General features: G+C 30.3%; 2 protein-coding genes across 3 annotated transcripts; both read right to left on the bottom strand.

Moving 5' to 3' along the window:
* Nucleotides 1-400: 400 nt before the first annotated feature.
* LOC143062544 (uncharacterized) lies at nucleotides 401-1,494 on the bottom strand. Its single transcript, XM_076234210.1, has 2 exons — nucleotides 1,383-1,494; nucleotides 401-582 (listed from the first exon to the last, which is right to left on the bottom strand). The coding sequence occupies exons 1-2, from the start codon at nucleotides 1,492-1,494 to the stop codon at nucleotides 401-403; spliced, it is 294 nt and encodes a 97-aa protein (XP_076090325.1).
* Nucleotides 1,495-17,342: 15,848 nt separating this feature from the next.
* LOC143064389 (perlucin-like protein) lies at nucleotides 17,343-23,850 on the bottom strand. 2 transcript variants are annotated; one of them, XM_076237189.1, is made up of 5 exons: nucleotides 23,723-23,850; nucleotides 22,344-22,441; nucleotides 19,609-19,708; nucleotides 19,068-19,278; nucleotides 17,343-17,445 (listed from the first exon to the last, which is right to left on the bottom strand). In XM_076237189.1, exons 1-5 carry the CDS (start codon nucleotides 23,769-23,771, stop codon nucleotides 17,415-17,417), a joined length of 489 nt encoding a protein of 162 aa, XP_076093304.1. In that variant the 5' UTR covers nucleotides 23,772-23,850; the 3' UTR covers nucleotides 17,343-17,414. The 2 variants fall into 2 exon arrangements, with proteins under 2 accessions (XP_076093304.1, XP_076093305.1); XM_076237190.1 differs by lacking the exon at nucleotides 19,068-19,278.
* Between the last annotated feature and the right edge of the window lie 302 nt (nucleotides 23,851-24,152).

Genomic DNA, 24,152 nt, shown 5'->3' with positions numbered 1-24,152 from the left:
AAAATTATTAGGAATATTTTGAAGATGTATAGCAGTTAAGTCAATCAAGTGATCATTTGTAATTTTTTTTTACACCACTATCAGAAATAACATGATCTACTTTTTGTCTTTGTTTTTCTTCTTGTTGAATGTCTTGCTGCGGTCTAAAAAACCATCATCGTCATATTTTCTTGTTCTTTTGATTGGTTTTCCTCCATCAATGTGGCGTTTCCTTTTCCCAAACTTATGAGGCAAACCACGCCCTCCATGGCCATGATGGCTACGTTCCCTGTTAAAAGACTGATATGAGTTCTTTTGATTATCATACGTATAATTATGGTCCTTCCCAACTTTTTTGCACACACTATGGTCTGCATCTAGCTCTTTGATTTTTTCCTTAATATCGTCCCCAAACAGCATGTCAACAACAAGCTTGAAATAGCTGGTACGTATCTCTGCACGTAACTGCATATGCTTGCAGTTCCTCTCTAGACATTCCTTCTTTCTTTGAAGATTTATCCACAAACATATCCATCACAATATTGTACATCAATGGGCAAGCTGTTTTAGACAAGAGATTCTGTAATCGTTGTAATTTAAAAACTAACTTTTTTCGACAAGCATTTTTAATCCCTTAAATTCGTTTCTGTGATACATTGTGCCATAGACGTTAGCCTGCTTTTGATTTATCGAACCTTTCTTTTAACTGGAGATATGTTTCATTTATAATATGTGCACTGTATGTTTTTTTTTTAGTAGCACAAATATTTTTCATTTCAGTAATTATATTTTTTACATGGTAATATTCCTTTTTTCATCTTTTGAATACGTTTTCACGTTTTTTACCAACTTTATTCAGTATAATTTTTTACTCGTTTTTTTATTTTTTTATTTTGATTCATTGATATATATATTCCACTTTTTAATTCTTTTATCTAGAAAAGTTTTAACACTGAAATATTTATTTTGTGGGTTCATGTTTTATATTTTTATCACTGTCTGTGTGTATATTTCGTTTAACATGTGATGTAAAGCGCTTTGAGTAATATTGTTTTAGATTTAGCGCTATAGAAAAATTGTAATAATAAATAATAATAATAATAATAATTTTATATCCACATCTTTAAATTATTTCGTAGTGACATTTGTTTCCAAATACCTACAATTATAATATAAATTTAGTATATGTACACTAAAAAGTTTATAGTGTGTATATTATAATTCTACATGTAAATGATTTTTACGCAATATTCATACGTGTACACATTTCTCATAATTATTGCGAGTTTTTAATCATATTTATAAAACTATATTATTTATTACCATGTAAAGTATGGGTTGTTTTATAATAAATTGATTTGCACACTTAATTTTTCAAAACATATGAATTTTAAAATCCTCACCTATGTTGACTCGTGGGACTTTTAGACTGCTCACATTCGCAGGCTTATAATGTTTCTTTGTGAGGTCTTTGTATTTTTCTTCATTGACTCGTGTCCTCAGTCCCTGGTTCATGTATGAGGCCCACGTTGAAAAGAGTACTCGGAAACAAGTGGTCGACTCAATCATTGTGCATTATAGTAACGAAATTGAAAGTGTAACGAACAACAGACCAATAACGTATACCTCTACAAATATGAATGACATTTAACTACTTACTCCATCGCAACTGCTATATGGTAGACATTAAGTTATCTTGTCCATATTTAGATCAGGAATCGGGTGAAGTTTCTGTCTTTGTGGACTATTCGTCACTCACTAAACAAAATGAACGACTAAGAGAAATATTAAAACACTTCCAGACAAGATGGAAAAATTACTATTTACGTACTTTTGAACATCATTGAGAAAATATCACAGAGCAGTTGGAAATAACAAAGAACAAATTAAAGTTGGTGACGTTGTGCTTGTAAACGACGAATCAACGAGAATCAATTGAAAAAAAAACCAATATTTACTGAACTTATTTGAGGAAACGATTGATTTGTTCGTGCCAATAAAATAAAGATGAACAATACCTAAACTTCAAAGCTGATAGTGATAGTTAAACATTATCATCTCGAAATTACATGTATATTATACTGCACAGTTTCCTATAAGATATTCGTCCAAGACTTCGAGTATGTTTGATAGATGGTAAAATAATGATCTTTCGTTGAATCAGTCATCAAATCGAGAGAATAACGAAAAGATCTGAACTGCCGCTAGCCACCATGCATTTAGAACTGTAAATCGTGATTAATTGGTCAAGTGTCAAATTTTAATACAAACATTAATTATTTTCTATAAAAACTCATTAGATTGTGAGCTTGCCAAAATTTTTCATATGAAAAATTCATATTTACATTTAAGATTGCATTGTATATTGGATTTTTATCTTTTGTGCCCTCCCCCCACCCCCCCCCCCCACCCAATTAAACCAAATGTTGTAAATACGGTGCGAATACATCGCGAAGTATTTCAGATATTATAATGTAAAGACTATGTGACAATTTAAACAATGTATATTATGTAGAACTACTTCTTCATTTCTTCAAGTATTATCAACACCTTGTATAAGTTAAAATATAGCCAAACAAGTGTAACTGAAGTAATAATAATAATAAAAAAAGAACAAATTGTAAAGGTATTATGAGAACCATTTTTTATGTTCCAAATTTTTTCAATTAATTCAATTATTGTATAATGGTTTTTAAATGTTTTTTAATAGTGCAGACTGTTGCTGGAAATACATTAACTGTACCGAATAACAGCTTGATTTTATGGATTAACATGTGACAATTTGTAAAATGATAAAAAAAAATCTTTTGAATATATAATCAAGCACTAGTTCAAGTTTGAGACTATTTATACAAGTCACTTCTTTCATTATTTTCTTTCAGATTGTCCTGTTGATTAGTTTAATTGGTTCATTAGGCATTATCATTAAGTTTATACATTAACAAATAATCGTTTGATAAATGTAGATAAAAAAGTGGTGAAAATCTGTAAGATATATAATATCATTAAGAAGTCATTTTAACCTGCTAGATTTATAAAAATCATCTATATTTGTCAACGTTTGATTAAGATTAGTTTTAACCTTTAAATTCAGTAGCTTGTAGTTTCTTTTATGTCTAAAGCAATGCATTCGTTAAAGGCATTAATTTTTTTTTAATTTTCTTTTTGTTCAAAGAAAAAATGATCCAACTAAAAAGATATAATTAAATTATCATTTTGATAGTAACTAGCATGACATTTTTAATTCGACCAATAACAGTACAAGTGACAGGTTATTGGCGCTGCCTGGAATATATAAACTCTGAGGAATATCGGTTTAGAATCTACAAACTACAATTTCCTGTGACACGACTGCTGTATTGATTAAGGTAGGTAAAATTCTGTTTAGAACATATACAAATATTTTATTAGCACAAACTCATCAACACTAAATGGCTATTTCATTTGCATAAAGTAATGTCTGTTAAATAAATATAAATTTAGTTAGTTAAACTGCAGAATGAAACTCTCATTATTTGATATATTTTTTTAGAATTTTTGAAAATAGAGACCTACATTGAAACCTTGAGACTTCTTTTTAAACAATCGAACTGAAGCCCGTCTTAGAATGGTGTATTTTCTCGTTGTGTTGAAGACCCATTGTTGGCTTTGGGCTGGTGTCTGCTCTTTAGTCGGGTTGTTGACTCTTTGGCACATTTCCATTCCCATTTTTATCATGTGAACCAGATATGCATAACATGGTTAACTTGTGGTTTGTGTAAAACAGTTACATGTTTTTCTTAAGTTTTCAGTAACTAGCTTACACAAGCCTTTCTATTTTACATTAAGGGTGAGACAATTGAAAGTTTATTACAGTAGATCATAGTATTCATCTAACTGGTATTCTAGCATAAATCATGATATGAAATATCAGTCATCTTTCTTTATATTTTCATTGGAGATACTGTTACTGTTGCCTTTATTTATGTGTAAGAAGTACAAAATGTTGTATATTGTTTAAGTTGAAAAAAGTAGCTGTAATAAATACATTATATACTGCTTTCCTTTTATATGAGTTAAAAAAATCAAACTATATATATTTTAGCAGCAATAAATGAGATAGCCATTAAGCTTAACTCATAGGCAACAAGCTAACGTTTAGGCAGTAAGTCTGTTTTCTAAATGGTGTTAGCCTTTATTCGAATTCTCAAATCGTTGGATTGAAGCTTAAATCCTGAAAAATTAGTCCAGGCATTTATCTTATTGACTAAAATGTAAATGCAAGTAAATAAAAAAATATTGATTCATAGCCAAATTACTTTTGGTACACAAAAAAAAAAAAAAAAAAAAAAAAAAAAAACGAATTGAAGTTAAAAATTTCAACTAAAACGTACTTAGAATAAAGTCATTAGTTCTGGACACTTTAGTATTAACTTGAATACAACCAAAGCTAATAATCACAACCTTTCATTTTGCAGTTTATCGGGTGCAAACAAAAATCGTGAAATCAGCACTTAAATCGAAAGTCACTTCGGATTCATTTTTCATATTAGAATAGTATGGGTTTCACTTACTGTAAGTTCCCTTACCTATGTAAATGTTTTTTGTCATGTTATAATTTTCTTAAAGCAAAAGAAATAGTTTGATATAGTCATATGGTATCAAGGGGAGCATTTACATAGTCATTATTAAGTAGTTAAAATATTACGGTATCTGTCATGACCTGTTTATGTTTCTTTTCCAGCGTACTATATAGTTTCTCTACAAAAACATTTTTTTTTTTAATTTTCCTCATCATTCTCCTCTACTTTACTTACTACCCTTTCAAAGACTACGATGGGAAACATGTCATAAGTTGTTTTTTTTTGTTTTGTTTTTTTGTTTTTATATAGATATTAGTTTATAATTGCCATCAGGGTTCTAAAAGTTATAAGTCTGATCATTGTGCTGTATTGGGTATATACTCCCTGTTTGCCTCAATTTAAATTGAGACTGCAAAAAATCAAGAAATTTTGTCTGCAATAGACATGTCCCCGAAAGGATAAAAATTCCGAATAGAAAATGAGAAAGACGAGATGAGCCTGATGTATTTAACAAAAATTATTAACAGTTTTTTTTTACATATCAAATAAGATCAATGGAAAGATAAAAATATAAAACTAGCTTGACAAGTAAAAGGTAAAAGTGGATGTAGGCAATTATATGCAAACGTACCAATTTCAACAATGAAAAAAAATAAATACCGTAAAGTCGGCTATTAAAGGCCCCGAAATGAAAAAATATAAAACAATTTAATTGAGAAACTAATTGCCTAAGTTGTAACAAAACAATTAACAAAAAAAAAACAAAACAAATATGACATGAAACAACCACTGAACTACATGCTCCTGACTTTGGAGAGACAAATACAGAATGTGGCGGGATAAAATATGATGTGAGCGCTCAACCTTCCCCTAACTTTCGACACATGTGCCACATGTGGAGCAGGATCTGCTTACCCTTCCGGAGCACCAGAGATCCCCCCTAGTTTTTGGTGGGGTTCGTGTTGCTTATTCTTTAGTTTTCTATGTTGTGTCATGTGTACTATTGTTTGTCTGTTTGTCTCTTGTTTTTTAGCCATGGCTTTGTCAGTTTATGTTCGATTTATGAGATTGACTGTCCCGCTGGTATGTTTCGTCCCTCTTTCGACAGTGGGTTAAAAGCACAACACTAGAACAAACTATAACAATCAGTCAAAAAAGGTTTATCAAATCGATACAAACAAAAACAAAAAAACAAAAACACGGACATGACGTGGCAGGATATATATATCCATTCCTCGTCCCTTACAAAAGATACTAAGAACATATCTGAGAGTACTTGCAGTTACTAACATCTAGTTCAAAGTTAATAACAACTAATAAATATAATCTGAGGGATAACTATCAACCAATTTTGTTTCCATATTACTTTATTATACATACATATGATTTTGTTTATATCACTGTAAAGAATCATTTTGATTGATATTCAGGACGAGAATATTTTTTTACAATAATTCAAATAACGACAAAAGAGACAAAAGAGATGATTACAGCTTCCCAATTGTGAACTGTCAATTTCTATATAGCAACATTCCAGCAACGCCTGCATACAGAGTATATCTCCCAATTGATATGATAATCCCGGGCTTGTATTTCTTATCATGATTTTCTTGAAAGAGAGTTGCTGCTCACAAGGAAGCCATTAAACCAAGAGTTCCAAATAGTGAAGTTGAAATTTTCCCAACGTAAATTTTACGGACGCCATTACGAGATGGTTGACCGTTATGGAATATCCGTTTCACAGATGATATCGGATATATTCCTTTGTGGTAACTACAATCCCATTCCCTTTTCCAAATGCGAGCTACCGAATTAGACTAATACTTTATTAAAGTCTAACCAATTGTTACATATGAAATATTATACAGCTTATTAAAACACAAGTTAACAACAATAGCCACTTTATGAAGAGTTATGAGAAACTATAAAACAGTCGATTCTTAAATCATAATACAAATAAAAGTCAACTATCATGAGTATCAAATACATTTTCGCTTTATAAATTTCATAAAAAATTTTAGCATTATAAAATATCATATTTTCATTTGTTAGAAGAAAGATATTTTTTTTTTATTATACGCGCATCTGGCGTATTAAATTATAATCCTGGTAGCTTTGATAACTATACGTAAAACATGCTCACAAACAATACAAACATGATTCAAAATACCAATATCAGAATATACAGGATTACTTTTCTACAGGACCTGAGATCACCCCACTTTTTAGTGGGGTTCGTGTTGCTTGGTCTTCTATGTTGTGTCTTGTGTACTATTACTTTTAGCCATGGCGTTGTCATTTAATTTTCGATCTATGAGTTTGAATGTGTCTATGGTATCTTTCGCCTCTCTTTTAAATACCAGTCAATCTTTTTGATAGTTAACTTTTATCAAATTATAAGCCTGGTAATTATAGAGCATCAAACGTTATTTCATGAAAATATCAATAATATACAATCTTGTATTTTTCTTAATTATGATTATTTAGTTTGTATTTTTGTACTTACAAATAGTCCTGTAGACTTTCAACCAATCTTTGTAAAAAAAGAGAAGTTATCAGGATAGAATTTCTTCAGGCATCCATTACTTCAAAGCCATCTGACAAAAATAACGCCCCTTGTAATAATACTTATACATATAACAGATTAACATCAAGCTTAAGATGATGTTGTTTCCATTTTTTTCATATTCTGTCTATAATATGAATTCTTAAATTCTTTCTCTTTGTTTCCAAATAAATGAGGTTTGTGTTGATATTATTTTAAAGTGGTGTCCTAGAAAATAATTTAAGTAAGTCGTTCAACTAATTGATGTACAAGGTTTACATGATATAAATCTTGTCAGGTATCCAGTCCATCAAAACAAGTTGAAATAAATATCAATCCTTTGAATACAACCATAATACCAATAATCAATTTAGATCATGACAATTTTGTTTCCATATTTAGTTTGTAATTTAAATTATAAGGTTTTCTATTTGTTTTGTTTTTATGTACTTGTCTTGAAATTAATGACTTTTGTTTTGATCTTGTTTGTCCGTAAGATCAGTTCGGTAAGCCATTGAAGCATTTGATGTTTTTACTTAAAATTCCAGGGTATTAGTCTTACAATTATTCAATTTATCAAAGCCAGTTGAACTGAGTACCACAACTTACAAATCAATCTTAATACCAAAGACCGATTAACGGCTTTATTTCCATTTTGGTGTTGATTTTTCTCTCTTTAGATTATAAAATTATCTATTACTTTCCATAACACTTAAAATTATGACACGAAGAATCTACTGGTCAATGCAAGCAGTACTAAGTTAAATCTAATATAAACAGGATTTGATTTAATACATTCTTTAATTTTTTTAACAATAATAAATACAGAACAAGCAATCCAGTAATATAGTGTATATCAAGGCAAATTGTTTCTTTACGAGATTATTTATGATCTTCATTTCGCTGCATGTGGTATATTCACAAGTTATTTCTATTCGATTTCAAATACTTTCAATTTGCTCGGTCATGGCGTAAAATACGTGTTTCTATCGGTATTATGTTTATGTATTGTTGAACCAAGCAAGCGTTCTACATCGTATGTCAGTGGCCATTAGTTGGTTCATCCTTAATATTTTTCCATGAAACCTTTAAGGGAGTTCGCTTCTTCTCAGTTTCAAGGTAATAAGCTTTTCAAAACACTAGTTTATATTGATAGAGGATTAATAAAGGAATCACAAGAGCCAAAAATATATAGGTCAATGTGCTTGTTTTCGAGATAATAGCAATTGAAATTTTGACGGGAATATGTTCTCTCTTTACTTTTCATAGCTTAATCAATGACATGTTTAAATTTTAAATTAAAAAGACTTTTACAGATGACTTATCATTATACATGTAAAAGATGTAAAAAAAAAAAAAAAAATGGGGGTCATTGGGCAATTTTTTGAAGGCATTCAATGGATAAAACCAGAGAATTCCAAAAGTTGACAAAAAAATCAAAACATGACAAGCGAACATCTGATGTTTTGGTTATTCCTTTGTTGTTTTTTCCAGATACAATACTACTCTAATATCTCCCTGAAATGAAATAATTATTTTTTTAATATTTACTTAGTTTTTCACTTTGTTCGTTTACTTTAATTATGTTTGCATTGGCAAATAATAAACTCATCATAGAGACCAGGATTGAAATTCATATTTACGCCAGACGCGGGTTTCGTTTTCAAAAGACTCATCAGTGAAGCTCGAATAAAAAAATGTTAAAAAGACCAAATTAAGTTGAAGAGCATTGAGGACCAAAAATTTCTAAAAGTTTTGCCAAATACAGCTAAAGTAATCTATTCCTGAGGTAGAAAAACCTTAGTGTTTCAAAAATTCAAAGTTTTGTTAACAGTTAATTTATAATAATGAACATATCAATGATAACTCAAGTCATCACAGAAATGCAGATTAATGGGCTGATGATACTCTCGAGGAATTAAAACTCCACCAGCAGTGGCATCGACCAAGTGGTTGTAAATAAACTCATCGTAGATACCAAGATTGAAATTTTATATTTACGCCATACACATTATAAAAACAATATCATATTAAGATTTCCGTATGTGTTGTTTAGAGAATTTATCAGGTACGTACAACACTTTTAATTATGAAAGCACACATATGGCAAAACCTTTAGAAATTTGTGTCCTCCATGCTTATCAACTTTTACTTTATTTATCTTTTTTTTAAATTTTGATTCAGGTTGTCTGTCATGATTTTTTTAGAAGTAACAAAAGTTTTGAAGCCTGTTATAACATGTATCTATTATGAGTTTATATACTTAGTTCGTCGTTAACTCTCAGATAAGGACTGAAACTTATTTTACTCGTCAATCAGTTAAAATCAAACCTACAAGAATATTGAGGGAACCTTCGATCTTGATTCGGCTCAAAAGGTATGACACAAAACTACCCGCCTACCATTTATTCAACCTTTGATAACATATACAACGTTTAAGAACATAAAAATTGATCGAGCAAACTTAAATCGTTAGAGGTCTATTTTGCGTGACTGTATTTATGCATCCCGTCATACTTTGAACGACAAAATTATTTCATGTCTACCTGTGCGAATTTCAAACGCGCAATTTTACACTAGTACTCAAAACCCTCCTTCCTTGATGGGTGCATTTTACATAGACAAATAAAATCGTATAATATAATCAAAATGAGGATGTTAATTTGATGTGTGTTCTTCGTTACATTTGTTGTTTTCATAGTGATTAATATGATAACAATGTTGACTGTTGTACCCCTATTTTTGACATTTTTGACTATTGTGTCTGTTTGTTTTGTTCAAGCATCGGTGACAATAATGGAATGTGATACGACTGTCATACAAGTGAGAAGTTTAGCTAGCTATAAAACCAGGTTCAATCCACCATTTTCTACATTTGAAAATGCCTGTACCAAGTCAGGAATATGACAGTTCTTGTCTATTCCTTTTTAATGCGTTTTGTTATTTGATTTTGCCATGTGATTATGGACTTTCCGAATTGATTTTCTTCTGAGTTCAGTATTTTTGTGATTTTACTTGCCTGATTGAATTGGGCGGTATTGTTTGATTCCCAGTTTTGCTTTGATTTCCTAGTTCGTTCGTCAGACATTCCAAAAATGTGGGTTTTATTTGCATATAAAATTAACATTGTTTTGAGTTTTTCTGATCGATTATAAACTGTTCCTATCGAATGGAGGAAGTGTCAGATCCACATGTTTTGAACTGTTGCCTTTATTACTGTTCCAACTAGTAAATAACGCTCATATATTACAATTTTATTATCGAATACATATATTTATACCTTAATTAACATTGTGCATAAGTAAGCGGGGTACTATTGCATGTCATTTCAAGACACCATAAAATCATTCAAAAACTATATCTAGTATTTAGAACTAGCATTTTATCTTATAACTGAATGTTGTTTAGCTACTATATTTACTAAATGCTTGTAAATTTATTCTTAGGTTTGTTAAAATCAAAAGAATGGGAGAGAAATCATTACTGTTTTTGTCCGTCATAATTTCCTGTGCTCATCCAGCAACACGTAACATATTTGTGGAATGTGTGTATACGACATATGTCTCGAGGAATGAGCCATTTGCTGAGTCTTCTACGAGTTTCGGAATTAATATATCTGACAACGAAAACATTACAAGTACAGTTTCTCAAATGACAATCAGTGACATCTCTACTGGTCATCCTTTATCACAGACACCATCTTCAGACCTAAAACGGATTGCTGATGACTTGAGAAAAATAGTCTTCTATGTAGAACCTATTGTCTGTGTTGCTGGTCTAATATTGAATGTTATGGGATTTATTGTTTTCGTTTCACAACACAAGCATGATAACGCAACAAATTTTATCAAATGTTTTTTAATTTCGAATATCTGTTTGTTGGTTTTACAGTTTTTTTTCTTCCTATCTTACAGAATTAAGTATATTTATAAAGATTCAACTGCTAAAGATATAATGAAATGGGTCCTACTTTTTTCTGGAGTATTCCTTTTGTATGCAGTAAGAGCAGTTACATACGCCATGTACGCTGTTATGTCAGTAAACAGCTTTGTGGCTATAGCTTTCCCCTTCTACATGAATAGATTTATACTGTCGCAACACCCAAAAAGGACAACTTTCATTATAGTATTGATCAACCTCATTGTTTTTAGCTTCAACATGTTTAGATTTCAGTACAAAGCCGTAACCAATTTATATACCGGAAAGGTCTCTTTCATTGTACAATACACAGAACTAGCGAGCCAAAACATGAATATTTTCAATGTGTATGGATTTGTCGGTATTTTAGTAACGTATCTGATTCCTATTCCGACGACAATTGTATTTTTCATACTTACACTTATATCCCTGAAAAGGTCGTCTACGTCAAAGGCGGTTTCATCAAACGATAAGTTAAAAGAAGTCAAACTGAATTTTACAAGAAGATTGACAAAAATATTTCTAACAGTATCTTTTGTTCAGATTGTGGTTGGCTTCCCGTATATGGTTTTTCTTATATTCGCTAAGGTTGACAACGAATTTAAAATAGGTGGAAGCAAAATCTATGTCGGTACTATATTGTCTTTGATATTTGGGACCTTAGATAATGTGAAGCATGGAGCATTCCCGGTCTTATTTTTTGCGATGTCAAGTTCCTTTCGTGAATCATTTTGTGAAATGTATTTTTGCAAAAAATCTGTAAATGATAGGAAGATACAAATTTCTGAAACATCACTGACATTTAGGCAGTAAACAAAGTTGAAATAAGACATTGAATTTTACTCTTTCAGCTATTTTTATTGTATATATTGTGTTCATTCTCTGAAAGTATATTATATTTAATCGTTCCATCAATTTGCATGCCTTCAGTTTTGAGATTTTTATAGGTAGTTTTTGAACGTCTTTCGGTTACTGGCAATGACACATCATTTTGTTATGTAAAATTGCCATTTAAACACTAAGTTACATCCAATAAACTCTTCTTTGCAAATATAACTGAAACAGTTTAAAAATAAATTATCCTGCACATTTATAATGCATACATATCTTTGAATAGTATATACTGTGTTTATGAAGTCTTTTTAATGTGCTTTGTATTGTAATGTAAATTTTTGTCGTGCTTGTTTTACATGATCGATTCAATATGATTTTTAGTTATTACAAATTGTCGAGCTGTTATTTGAATAAAACCGTACTCCTTATTTTAATTATTTTCATAAATCTTCAATTAGTTGTCAACGGGATACAAAGTGGTTTGAACGATTCCTTGAACAACAATAACAAAATCAATTATTTTAAACACACAGAAAAATGGTACATTTCTTAATCTTGAATTATAATTAGAGGACTAAGTTTCTGTTTTGATTACACACTTTTTAAGTAAAAGGAATTCCACCTTGGTCCTCTTGACTGGTAACGTTTTTGTATATAGGAATAATTCACGGAAGTGAGTTGTGTGCCTGTAGATTTTGTAAAAAATAAATGTATGACGGAACAATATCAATAAGTAAAAAAAAGTTTTCTGCTGTTTGCAGGTGAAAATAAATTCATCATGCATATCAAGATTATAATTTAGTATTTACACCAGACGCGCGTTTCATCTACAAAAGACTCGACAGTTCGCTAAAAATTACAGAGAAATGCAGCAAGTGGTAAACAATAACAATTAAAAACAATAATTGTGAATCGAACAGTGAACATAAATAGAACGAAATGAAAATTTGACGGCACTTCGTGTGCAATGTATATGTAGACCGTTTTCCCTTTGAATGGTTTCACACTATCAATTTTTTAGGCCCTTTATAGCTTGCTGTTCGGTGTGTGCCAAGACTTCGTGTTGAAGACCATCCTCTGATCTTTAATAGTTTACTTTTACAAATCGTAACCTGGATGGAGATTTGTCTCATTGGCATTCGTAAGACATCTTATTATAACTATAAATTCACATCTACACAATCACACGGCTCTGTAGTTATTGACGCAGTAAGAGAGACAAAGCATTGTAAAAATTAGAAGAACGGCAAAGTATATAAAATAACTTTATACTCCGTGTAGTGTGATTCGGGAAATATTAATTCAGAGGAGCTATAGATAAAAAGTCACAACCATAAGTGAAAGGTTTTTTAAACAGTAAATTGGAAAATTGAAACACATGAATTAACAATCAAAACATATCACAAACTATTGCACAACGAATTCGTTTACCCTGGAAAAAGAAACACGAATCAACGATAAAAATACACCATAAACTCACAACGAATTTGTCCACCCGAAAAACAGTAGTATTTCTAAGCAATTAACTGTTGATGTGTAAATGTTCTATTTATTACTGTCATATTGTGTTAATTTGAACTTCATTTTAATTGTTTACATCCGATTTCAAATATATTAGTCAATGCCATTTGATGGTTAATATTCAAATAATGTCATGTGTATCATTTAACTTCACTATCAACATAATAAATTTGTAGTTTTGATAAAGGGAAACTTCTTATTACCTGAGTTTGTTCAATCATAACTTCATAGTTAAATTATAATTTGCTTTAAGCAGCCAGTATAATTCAAATTTTGTCAAAATAAACTAAAAACATCGATGATCAATTATTCACTTGCAAAATTCAACCTTATTGAATCTGTATTCATGTCATATCAATATATTCAATCTGTAAATATATTTATAAGAAATAATAATTTAATAAAATATTTCCTGTCTTGTCTTATATATTTATTAATTGTGCCTTCTTGTTGCGCAGTTTGTTCAATAGTGTATTTATAAAGCCATTACGAATATTGAATAAAGTTATCCTTTTACCTTCATTATATCCCCATATTGTAAGATGTCACGGAATAGGCAAATTTTCAGCAAGTGCGAATTTGTGTGCAGTATATTATGAGTATTTATATTAATAATATTAATATACTAATATAGAAGAGTATTGTATTCCTGTTCATTATGGGGCCAATAAGGTGTTTACTTGTTTCGTTTTACTATAATTGACACGCAGAATAATAATCTATTACTGAACAAGAATATATAAAAAAAGTGTAGAAGAACTGTATGTAAACCTAAACATCTAAAATATTTGTTGACAACATTGTGCATGCAGCAGCTATGTTAGAAAGTCTGTATATTGACCTGTTGTGTGGCAACAACCATCAATATAGTAAAAAGGAAATGTGTCCATATAGCATATTATATTCAATTTTCAATAAATTGTTTTTAAACATCAGTTTAAATGGAAACTGCTTATAATTACTTTAAGTATAGTAGAAATATACCTTTTTAATTAAGATAATTTTAATTGAACAATTAATGTAAATTCTTTCACAACAGGTATTAAAAGCATTTGAAAATTTCTAACATCACTGTCGCGGTTTGACATGTCAGGGCCTTTTAAAGCTTACTTTGCGATGTAGCATATGATCAGTGATTAGAGTTCTTTAAGATCGTAGGATAATATGTATTTGCTAACTATTTGTCATTTTGGTCTCTTGTGGATTGGGTGTCTCTATGGCAATGGTTCAACACCATCTTCTTTTTTTTTTTTTATGTAAAACAATGATTGATCTAGAGAACATTGATGGAATAGCACTGTATTTACATTCTTACACGAAAAGCAAGATAAAAGAGAGGGACGAAAGATACCACAGACACATTCAAACTCATAGAAAAAAAATAAACTGACAACGCAATGGCTAAAAAAGAAAAAGCCAAACAGACTAATAATAGTATACAAGACACAAACCGGGAATGATCTCATGTGCTCAGGAAGGATAAGCAGATCCTGCTTAACATGCGCACCTGTCGTGTTGCTTATGTCAACCAAATCGTGATGGCGTCTGTACAATTTACGAAGGGATGATTTCAACTTCACCATTTAGAGCTCTTTGTTAAAAAGCTTCCTAGTGAGATACTACCCTCACCCTAAAAGTACAGTTCGTCTAACAGTTGACAGAGGAATCGCGAATTGGTGTTTCACATTAAAACAAACAATCCCATGTGATTTTGAATGACATTATAGAATTTTTTTTATATATATATTTAAGTAAATGTGTAAGACCTAATTTTTTAACTGTCGACTTGTCGATTCATTTGTTACCGCAGACAATTCTATATTGTATGTACGTATAATGCACCAATATTTATTTCGTAGAAAATTTTATACATTCCGTGGCGTTTCTTCACTATGTCATTAGACGTAGTAATTCGGTATGTTGATATTTGTTTTACTGTCATATAATTTAGATATAGAATTTTAAGCAGACTGTCAGGATTTCTAGAGGAACCAACTGTGCGATTCTATCGACCTTTTATAATTTTTATACGAGTCCGAGTCCTTTCAGACACAACAAGACCAAAGAAGATAGATTATTCATTTTCATATACAGGTTAATTGAGTATGTTTTTTCCTTTTTTAAACGACACTTTTCTTATTTGGTGTTATCAAGAAATCCCACTGAACCAGAGATTAACAAAAAACAAAGATTTAGCTTCCTCTGTTTCCTTTTGAGACACATACCACTAATTTGACAACAGCGGTTATCTCAATACCAGAATCGTCGACAAACGAGATAATTCTTATTCTGAAATTATAATTTTTTTACTCAGCTTAGCAGAATATTCATCAGCCTATGGAGTATACATTTCTCCGATTATACGATATTTGCGCGGTGCCTGCAAAAAATATAAATGTGCCTGTGATTTATCAAAGAACGTAGTGTTTCAAGTGTTTTGCGAAAAATACCAAGACCTTATAGACCAATATTCGATGTACATAATTGCACATTTTTGTTGCTAAAATTAGTACAAACCCGTTGATAAATATAATTCTGCAGTTCAGTGATGCAATTAAGATATCAAATACAGTGCAAAACGACCAACTTTTCATATCAGATTTACAGAACAGAAATATGATGATTCAAGATTTCCTCTTTTTGGTAAGTGTCATGATTTTTTCTTAAAATATCTTGTACAAAGTCAGAATATGGCGGTGGTTATAAAAAATAGTGTGTTTATTTATGTTGGCATTTGATTTTGTAGCAGTTCTGTGTCTCCGTTATTTTCTTGTTATAAGTTATAGTTGATGTGTTTTCGTCGCTTTTTGGTTTTTGTCCCGAATTTGTTTCAGTTAAATTCATTTATGACTATTGAACAGCCATAAACTACTGTTGCCTTTTTCCATTCATGAGGTAAATTTGGTTTCCAAGTGAAATATCGAAACCGAATTTCGTTGTCAAGCAGTTTATGTTGTTGGATTTTTACACAAAAGCAATGTCGTATAGGGATTTATTTGCGGGAACAATACCATATCTTTCATAGAAGTAGAAAATGAGATACATGTGTGAAATACGAAGGCTTTTCTACCACAGGAGTAGATTACGTAAGCTAAATTTAGCAAAACTTTAAGAAATTTTGGTCCTCAATGCCCTTTAATTTCGTACTTAACTTGCATTTTCTTAACTTGTTTTTTATTCGAGCGTCACTGATGATCCTTTTGTAGACTAAACACGGGCCAATAATTAATGAATGAAGTTTGGCTCACGATATTTGGAAACATTTCTTAAAGAAGTCTTATCGATCAGGTCACCAGTTTTAACGTGGCTACCTGTATCATATATGAACAAGAACATGTAACACGTTCTTGTTATTATAAGTTGTATTTGTAATTGATTTGGTACAAGTATAAGGTAATAGGTACAGACTAATAATCAAAGTAGGGAGGTATTTTTGGGTAAAAGAGGGGCTTAATATAGCAGAAGAACCGGCAAAACCCAAAATAAAAAAAAAATTATCTATTCTAACAGGGATTTTAGAACATAGTTGTCCATATGATGCAGTTATTTATAACTTTCCGTACATTTTTATCAGGACTAAGTGTTATATATGCAATTCCTTTTGTACATATCTATCCAATTAACTAACCTTTTTCTAGTTTTTTTATATTGTAATGTTCAGATATAGTTTTGTGAAATACCAGCGATGACACTAAAATAAAATCAAATCACTATAAAACATTGACACGATTTTGCTTCTTTTGAGATAACCGACAATGTCGAAATCTTATTGCGACTGCATACGTATTGTTTGACCTCCTTCCTTTCTTGTTTTTAGATAATTGGGAAAATTCAAAATGGTGGATAATCTCATCATAAATACCTGAACTATAATTATTAAAATCATTATTTGAGTTTGTATTAGTGATTTCGGTTGATAAAAGTGACAGTTGTATCAATATAAATGATAAATAGCTGGGAAATGAAAACTAAAACAAAAGAGATAATTTTTTGCAATGTTTCTTTTTATAGTTATGCATTTTCCTTTGACTCGAGTGTAGTGGAAACATTCTGTATCATCCTATCACACTACTTCCCTCTTCTATTCTGCAAAAAGGAGAATAAAATCATGATATTGTAGAAATACAGAGATTATGTGAAAAAAATCATTATTACAAAACACTTTGAAATATTAAATCAAAATTTAAGTCATCATCAATAGCCGCCGTCTTTATTTTGCATCGAAATGTTTAAAATTAAAAGATACATGTACAGTTGAACATTCTCGAACTTAATTACACATATGTACAATTGTTTTGAGCATCAGATTTGAAAAAAGAACACTTAATTTGACATGCCTTATCATGAATGTAATTGTGCAATGAATCAAGGATTAGTTTAGAAATATTTTCAGAAGTAACAACATCAAGAAACTCGGTCAAACAGTATTTTAAGTAATTTTATGAATTATCAATTGAAATTTAAAATTAAAACTGTATAAATCAATATGATGTATCACTGGCCGACAGTAATTACTTTATTATATAATGTGTGTGTTAAAAACCCTACACATTTACTCCGAAAAACAAAACAAATATATGTTTTACGAAATTCCAAATATATAATTACAATAATTTAGACACTATATCCCTATTCTGAGTAGATTGTCATAAATATTGCACATAAATTTATATTAAGTTAATCCTTTCATTAACGTTATTTTGAAGACATTGTTGGTTTTAATTGTTTTTACAAACAAAATAACATTGTTTGTACCGTTGTATATAAATCAATATGTTGATGCATAAGACATTTCAACAAGAAGCAAGTCACCTCAAAATGTTCAAATACGTGTAAATACTGTTTTGCCAAACAGTATTCATAGAATATTCACTGGATTTGTTCATTTTATTGAATTTTGTCAAAAAATCTTAAATCATTTAAAACACTTAGGTATTTATACCCTTATGCCTGACTATATATATTTTTTTTCAATGCTTTTTACCTTTGTCAATGATATTATTCGAGTGCCAATGATGAATTTGAACAAACGAAACGATCATTAAGAGTATTTAATTTTAAGGATCGCATCTTTGTTGAGATTAACAGTCATTTGGTCTACGCTACTTTGATGCATGTTTGAACGCAGCGGGTATTAAAAGCCAAGTATTCAACACTCTTTAATGACAACCAATATCATGGATTTGGTAATTTTCTGTAAATTTTACTTTTGTTGCTCCTTTCATTAAATCAACCAACAGAAAAATGAGAGGAAAAACCCGACTGAAATTGACCGTCTTTGTCTTGTTAATCAGTTGAAAAGATGTTTTTTTTATACTGCATCATTGCTTTTCTCGCAGTCTCATTGTATTTACTGTATATTTATTTGTGATGTTAGGTCATAGATCGTATATCCCATTGTTTATGACGTAAACAGTGCATTTCGTAGAATTTTATCTGTGACGTTAATAAAAAAAAAACAGGTTCGTACAACGTTAACGTCGTCCTCTTCAAATTCAAAATTAATTGTCTATACCCAAACATTGCATCTGGAACATAATGAAAATAGCCGACAAATAAATCTTGTACAAGGCAATGAATGGAAGAAATTCAAACATTCGTTCATTCAATGTGAAAAGTTACAATTGCAGAGTTCCGTATTTCATTACCAAGACTAATTTTATATAAAAAAACTTTGGTTTATCTTAAATATCGTTTTATTTTCATACTCTCTTTCACAGATGTAGCCAGCCTTTACATCACAATAATGATCATTCCAATGATAGTTGTCAGGTAGGAAAAACATTGCACAATCTTGATGTGACATATAGTTGTCGGGTTGATTAGGTGACCAATCAGTGAATCCCATTTTTTCCAGTGTAGACATCCACCTCCATTCATTCTCAAAAACGGCATCAGTTCCACCAATCCAAAAGTTTTCTTCAAATCATTAAATACAAAACGTCTTTAGTTTAAGAGTTTTAAAACGAATGGCATTAGTAAAGTAGTATACTTATATACATACATTGAATAATTCTGTGTTGACATGAATTATCATTGATATGGTCATAATTATAAATTAACCTTTTGTTTACCAAACTTTGAATTTTTGAAATACTAAGGCTTTTTTACTTCCGAAATAAATCAATGTACCTATATTTGGCCAAACGTTTTAAAAGTTTTGGTCCTCAATGCTGTACTGGCGCAAATACACTATTTCAATCTTGGTATCTATGAGTTTGTTTTCTATAGTACGAAAAAACAACTTACGTGTGTGAGTCGTATTATGCAGCAGATAATTCCGTATGAAGTTGTTCTCATCTTCTGATTCTATTTCTACGAGTTTCCCCTGAATTCGATTGCAAAACGACTGAAAAATATAGATAAAAATCAAGTTTTTTTACTTGAACAAAATATGGCTGTTTGTAGTCAACTTATTATGTAATTACATTTTTTCCTGTAGGTTCTAGCTTGAAAACCAGATTTGTTTTTTTCACATCGATTTTTATTACTTTTGATCAGCGGTTAACTACTATTGTTGCCTTTATTCGAATTACCTGAATTTCGAAATGACAGACTTCAATGACTACACATTATGTGCAAATCAAGTAGTAAGATTTTGGTGGTAATAACTTCTAAAATACTTATTTCGTACATTAGAATTTATTTTAGCATTTGTCATTGCTAATAATATTTTATCATTTACTGTTTCCTTCTACCGATAATAGTTTTCCTGATGCAACCAAAATTAGAAGAAAAAAAAATCAGACGAAATTTACATTTTAGATTTATTATTTCTTCAATGATTTGTCGGACTGCTCTTGTAATTACGACCATCTTAATGCCCTTTGCACAAATTGTCAATGTACACAAAAGATATATACAAACATTTAGAAATTGGAATGATCTGGATGAAAAAATGTTTAAGTCACACAAATAAGTAGAATAGTTTCTATGGATGGACAATACAGTGTGTGTGTATGCATGTTTTTTTCTAAGTTTTAGATTAAATGACATTTCTTCGTTTGTTTTCGAGATCGTCAACAAAAAGAATAGTATGAACCATTTCAGAGAAATTATATCTTGCATAACTGCTACCCTCGAATCAGGAATACACAAACGATATTACATATGAACATAGTCAAGTATGACATTTTCACTGAACTATCAATTCTCAATTCTTTATTAACCAAATGTTTAACAACACATTGTCCATATATTTATTTAGGGGCCAGCTGATGCCCACCTCCAGGGACGGGCTTTTCTTGCTGTGTTGAAGACCCATTGGTGGCCATCGGCAAACATCTGCTCTTTGGCCGGGTTGTTGTCTCTTTTACATATTCCCCATTTGTTATTCTCAATTTTGAAATTGTTTGATCGAAGTAGGGAAAGTTTAAAATAAGTAGTCTCAAAGTGGTTGAAATTAAAAATTTCTATGATACATGTGCAGTTGTAGGCACCAGTATATTACCAATGTTCAAATCTTATAAATGGATAAAAGAAAAGGTAAAAACTAAGTCCCAAGGCAGGCCCCTATGTATGATAGTTTTGAACATGTTACTACTCTCTTTATCAATAAGTTGTGACAACCATGACCCTGGGTTATCATTCTTTGTATATAAATGAAGAACAAACCTACCAGAGGTTATATACTTTGTTTACCTCATATCGGAACCGGGATAAGTGGGAGGAGTCTGATAAGAGATTTAATTGAGAAAAATAATGAAATAATATAATAAAATACATATATAAAACTTAAGAATACATTAGCCAGTTCCATTTTTATAATAACTCTGATCACAAACCTCTGGTAATTGTGTTATGCTTATTCAATTCAACAAGAGTTATTTTGTAATACTAAACATGTGGTTGTTAAACAAAGTATATAACCTCTAGTCGATTTTGTTTCATCTTTGGTATACAAAGAATGATAACCCAGAGTCATGGTTGTCATCACTTATTGATAAAGAGACAACAAAATGTGTAGTATGACAAACTAACTCTTGTTGAATTATAAGAGGTTTGTGATCAGATTTATTAAACAAATGGTATTGGCTATTGAATTTTATGTTTTATGCATGTATCATATTATATAGTTTCAGTATTTTACTCAATTGAATCTCTTATCAACCTCCTCCAACTTATCTCGGTTCCGATATGAGGATAGCAATAAGCAGAGTCTACAAACAGTTCTCTGTATTGCCATGATTTACTATGTGACGGTTATATAAAACGAAAATAGAATTACCGAGCCCATTTTGTTTGCAAAACCATATATCTATGACGTATAAAATTTGTCGATTATAACTTGCGTGATGAACCAGTTGACATTTATTTTTTCGAGTGATTTTAGAACGTGCTTTTTGATTTTTGTAATTTCCCACCTTTATGACTGTTTGTTTTGTTAACACATTGTTTTAATATAATGGAATTTTACGCGAGTGTCATACAAAAAAGTAAGAATACCGAACACCGAGAAATATTCAAAACGGAATGTCCGCAGACAAATGGCAAAACAAAAGCTGAAAAACATCAAAAGAAATGGATAACAACTGTAATATTCCTGACATGGTAAAGACATTTTCTTATGTAGAAAAAGAGTGGATTCAATCTGTTTTTATAGCTAGCTAACTCTGACTTGTATGACAGTCGTATAAAATACCGTTATATTGACAACGATAAGTTAGAGGTTAGCTAGCTATAAACCAGGTTTAATCTGCAATTTTCTACATCAGGAAATATATGTACCAAGTAAGGAATATGGCAGTTGTTTGTTATTCATTTGATGTGTTTGAGCTTTTATTTTTTCTAATCGATTAGGGACTTCTCGTTTGGAATAGTCCTTAAATATCGAGATATTTGTTATTTAGCATTTTTCTGATAACTTTACTTGAATGCATATTTAGAAATTGTTTTTTTTTTCATCTTAATTACAGTACTGTACCATTATATTTAACATACTTTGAAAATAACAAAGCATAAATATGATAATATAATTCCAGTACCGTTGATTCTGTAAAGTCAATCAGAAGATCCTCTATAAACACGTAACAGGAAAAGGCATGACTCGTCCATCCATGTGGACACGATGCACCTTTCGAATCTACAAACATCACTTTACACATATAATACACATTTGACAATATTGAAATTAAAATATTTTTTTTTTGTTTATTAGTCAATTTCTCTGACAAAAATCCATTGTAAACCCTATAACAAACAACTTCCGTTTTTATTGATAAAAGAAACGGTGCTGCTCTAAAATCCTATACAATGCATACAGCATACTTATCGTTACAAAACTTTTAGTTGAACACCCTTCAGAAATACTTTTTCTATACTAGATATAAATGCTCATAATTGCTGACTATTTTTTCACAATTTCAACAAACTAAACAACACTTTATATATTTCATGAGTCCAAATCGCTTTGTTTCCAACAAAAACACCATTGTTAAAAACTTAAGGTCTCAAATAATACACTTGTTTTCGAATGTGTAATCAAAATTGGTCTTTCAATCGTCCATCACATCTCAAAGGAATAGGTCTTTTAACTTTTTATTTGAAAAAATTGAATACTTCTGTGACATAAATATGGGCTTGGTTTTTTTTATAATACAATGGAAATATGTTGGGTTCTAGCATCATTAAGTCATGCTAAATTAATGGAATCTTCACAATTTTAGCATTTGAGTTAGATTTTAGACGATTTCCGACTTAAATGGAAGTGGCCGCATTTGTGTTCATTTTTAATATTTAAACGATATTACATAACATATATAAAGGATAGGAATGAACACGGATGCAGCCACTTTAATTTTTGACAGAAAAAAAAACATCTGAAGAGTGGCATACTATGGCATAATTGATAGATTTTTCATATATCACTGGACTATTTTATTTGATTTGACACTACAACTGGGTCGGATATATTGTCTATATACTATCAGAACCCGATGGTACCATTCATCAAGTACTCTTTGATTCAGAACATGCATATATTGTTAATGTTTATGAATTTATTATTCTTCAAACTTCAAACAATCTCTTAAACAACGTTTTTTTGTATTCTTCTTTTAATGTATTTTCTTTAAACAACATTGGTTTCTAATGCCCTTAAATTTCATAGAACATATCGAATTTATAATATTGTTTTAAAATTACCTGGAATAGCCATGAGTACCCATAAATAACAATCTAATACATGTATAAGAAAACATTTGACGTTAAATTATCAAAAAAAAAGTATATTGTATAAATTCATTTTTTTTTTGAAATTTCAACATGTTTCCTTAATTGAACTACCAGTCACATTAGAAATTGATCATTTTTCTTGGCTATAATAAGCGATTCTACTTTTTAGATTAAAAAAAAAGGTGCATACCTCTGTATAAAAGAATAAAACAGAAAATCAGTAATGCTTTATACTCCATTGGTAACTTTTATATTTATATCTGTGTTGGAGACATCAAAGATATGAAAGATAAGAAAATCAAGACCTTAACATTGTCCATGAACGAGAATTATGAATCTCTTAAGATTAGGCAAACATGTCTCTACCATCATTAATAATTGGAAAGATCTTTGTTATTATATAATCTTTTTCCTTTTAAAATAGCGTTACGCTTAACGCCTTTTTCTGATGCTTAAAGATGTTTGTTTTAAAAAAAAACAAAACAAAGTAAACAAACCTTGTATTTTTAAAGAATTTTTTCATCTGGATCAAAAGTCACACTTATAACCTCGAAATATTTTATATGACTTTACACCAAATATCTTATCAATTGATTCAGGCCTTAATAAGTTTTATTTAT

This window comes from Mytilus galloprovincialis, chromosome 2 (genome assembly GCF_965363235.1).
Source record: "Mytilus galloprovincialis chromosome 2, xbMytGall1.hap1.1, whole genome shotgun sequence".
NCBI lineage: Eukaryota > Metazoa > Mollusca > Bivalvia > Mytilida > Mytilidae > Mytilus > Mytilus galloprovincialis.
Note: the sequence above shows the minus strand (reverse complement) of the source record. Positions and strands in the feature narration are given on the sequence as shown.

Coding starts and splice junctions, on each gene's coding strand:
- LOC143062544 (XM_076234210.1), bottom strand. CDS start 1,494: ATGAACCAGGGACTGAGGACACGAGTCAATGAAGAAAAATACAAAGAC. Junction 583..1,382: donor AGTCCCACGAGTCAACATAG/GTGAGGATTTTA, acceptor GAAAAAAGTTAG/TTTTTAAATTACAACGATTA.
- LOC143064389 (XM_076237189.1), bottom strand. CDS start 23,771: ATGGAGTATAAAGCATTACTGATTTTCTGTTTTATTCTTTTATACAGA. Junction 19,279..19,608: donor GCATAATACGACTCACACAC/GTAAGTTGTTTT, acceptor AATGATTTGAAG/AAAACTTTTGGATTGGTGGA. Junction 17,446..19,067: donor GGCTACATCTGTGAAAGAGA/GTATGAAAATAA, acceptor TCCTTTTTGCAG/AATAGAAGAGGGAAGTAGTG.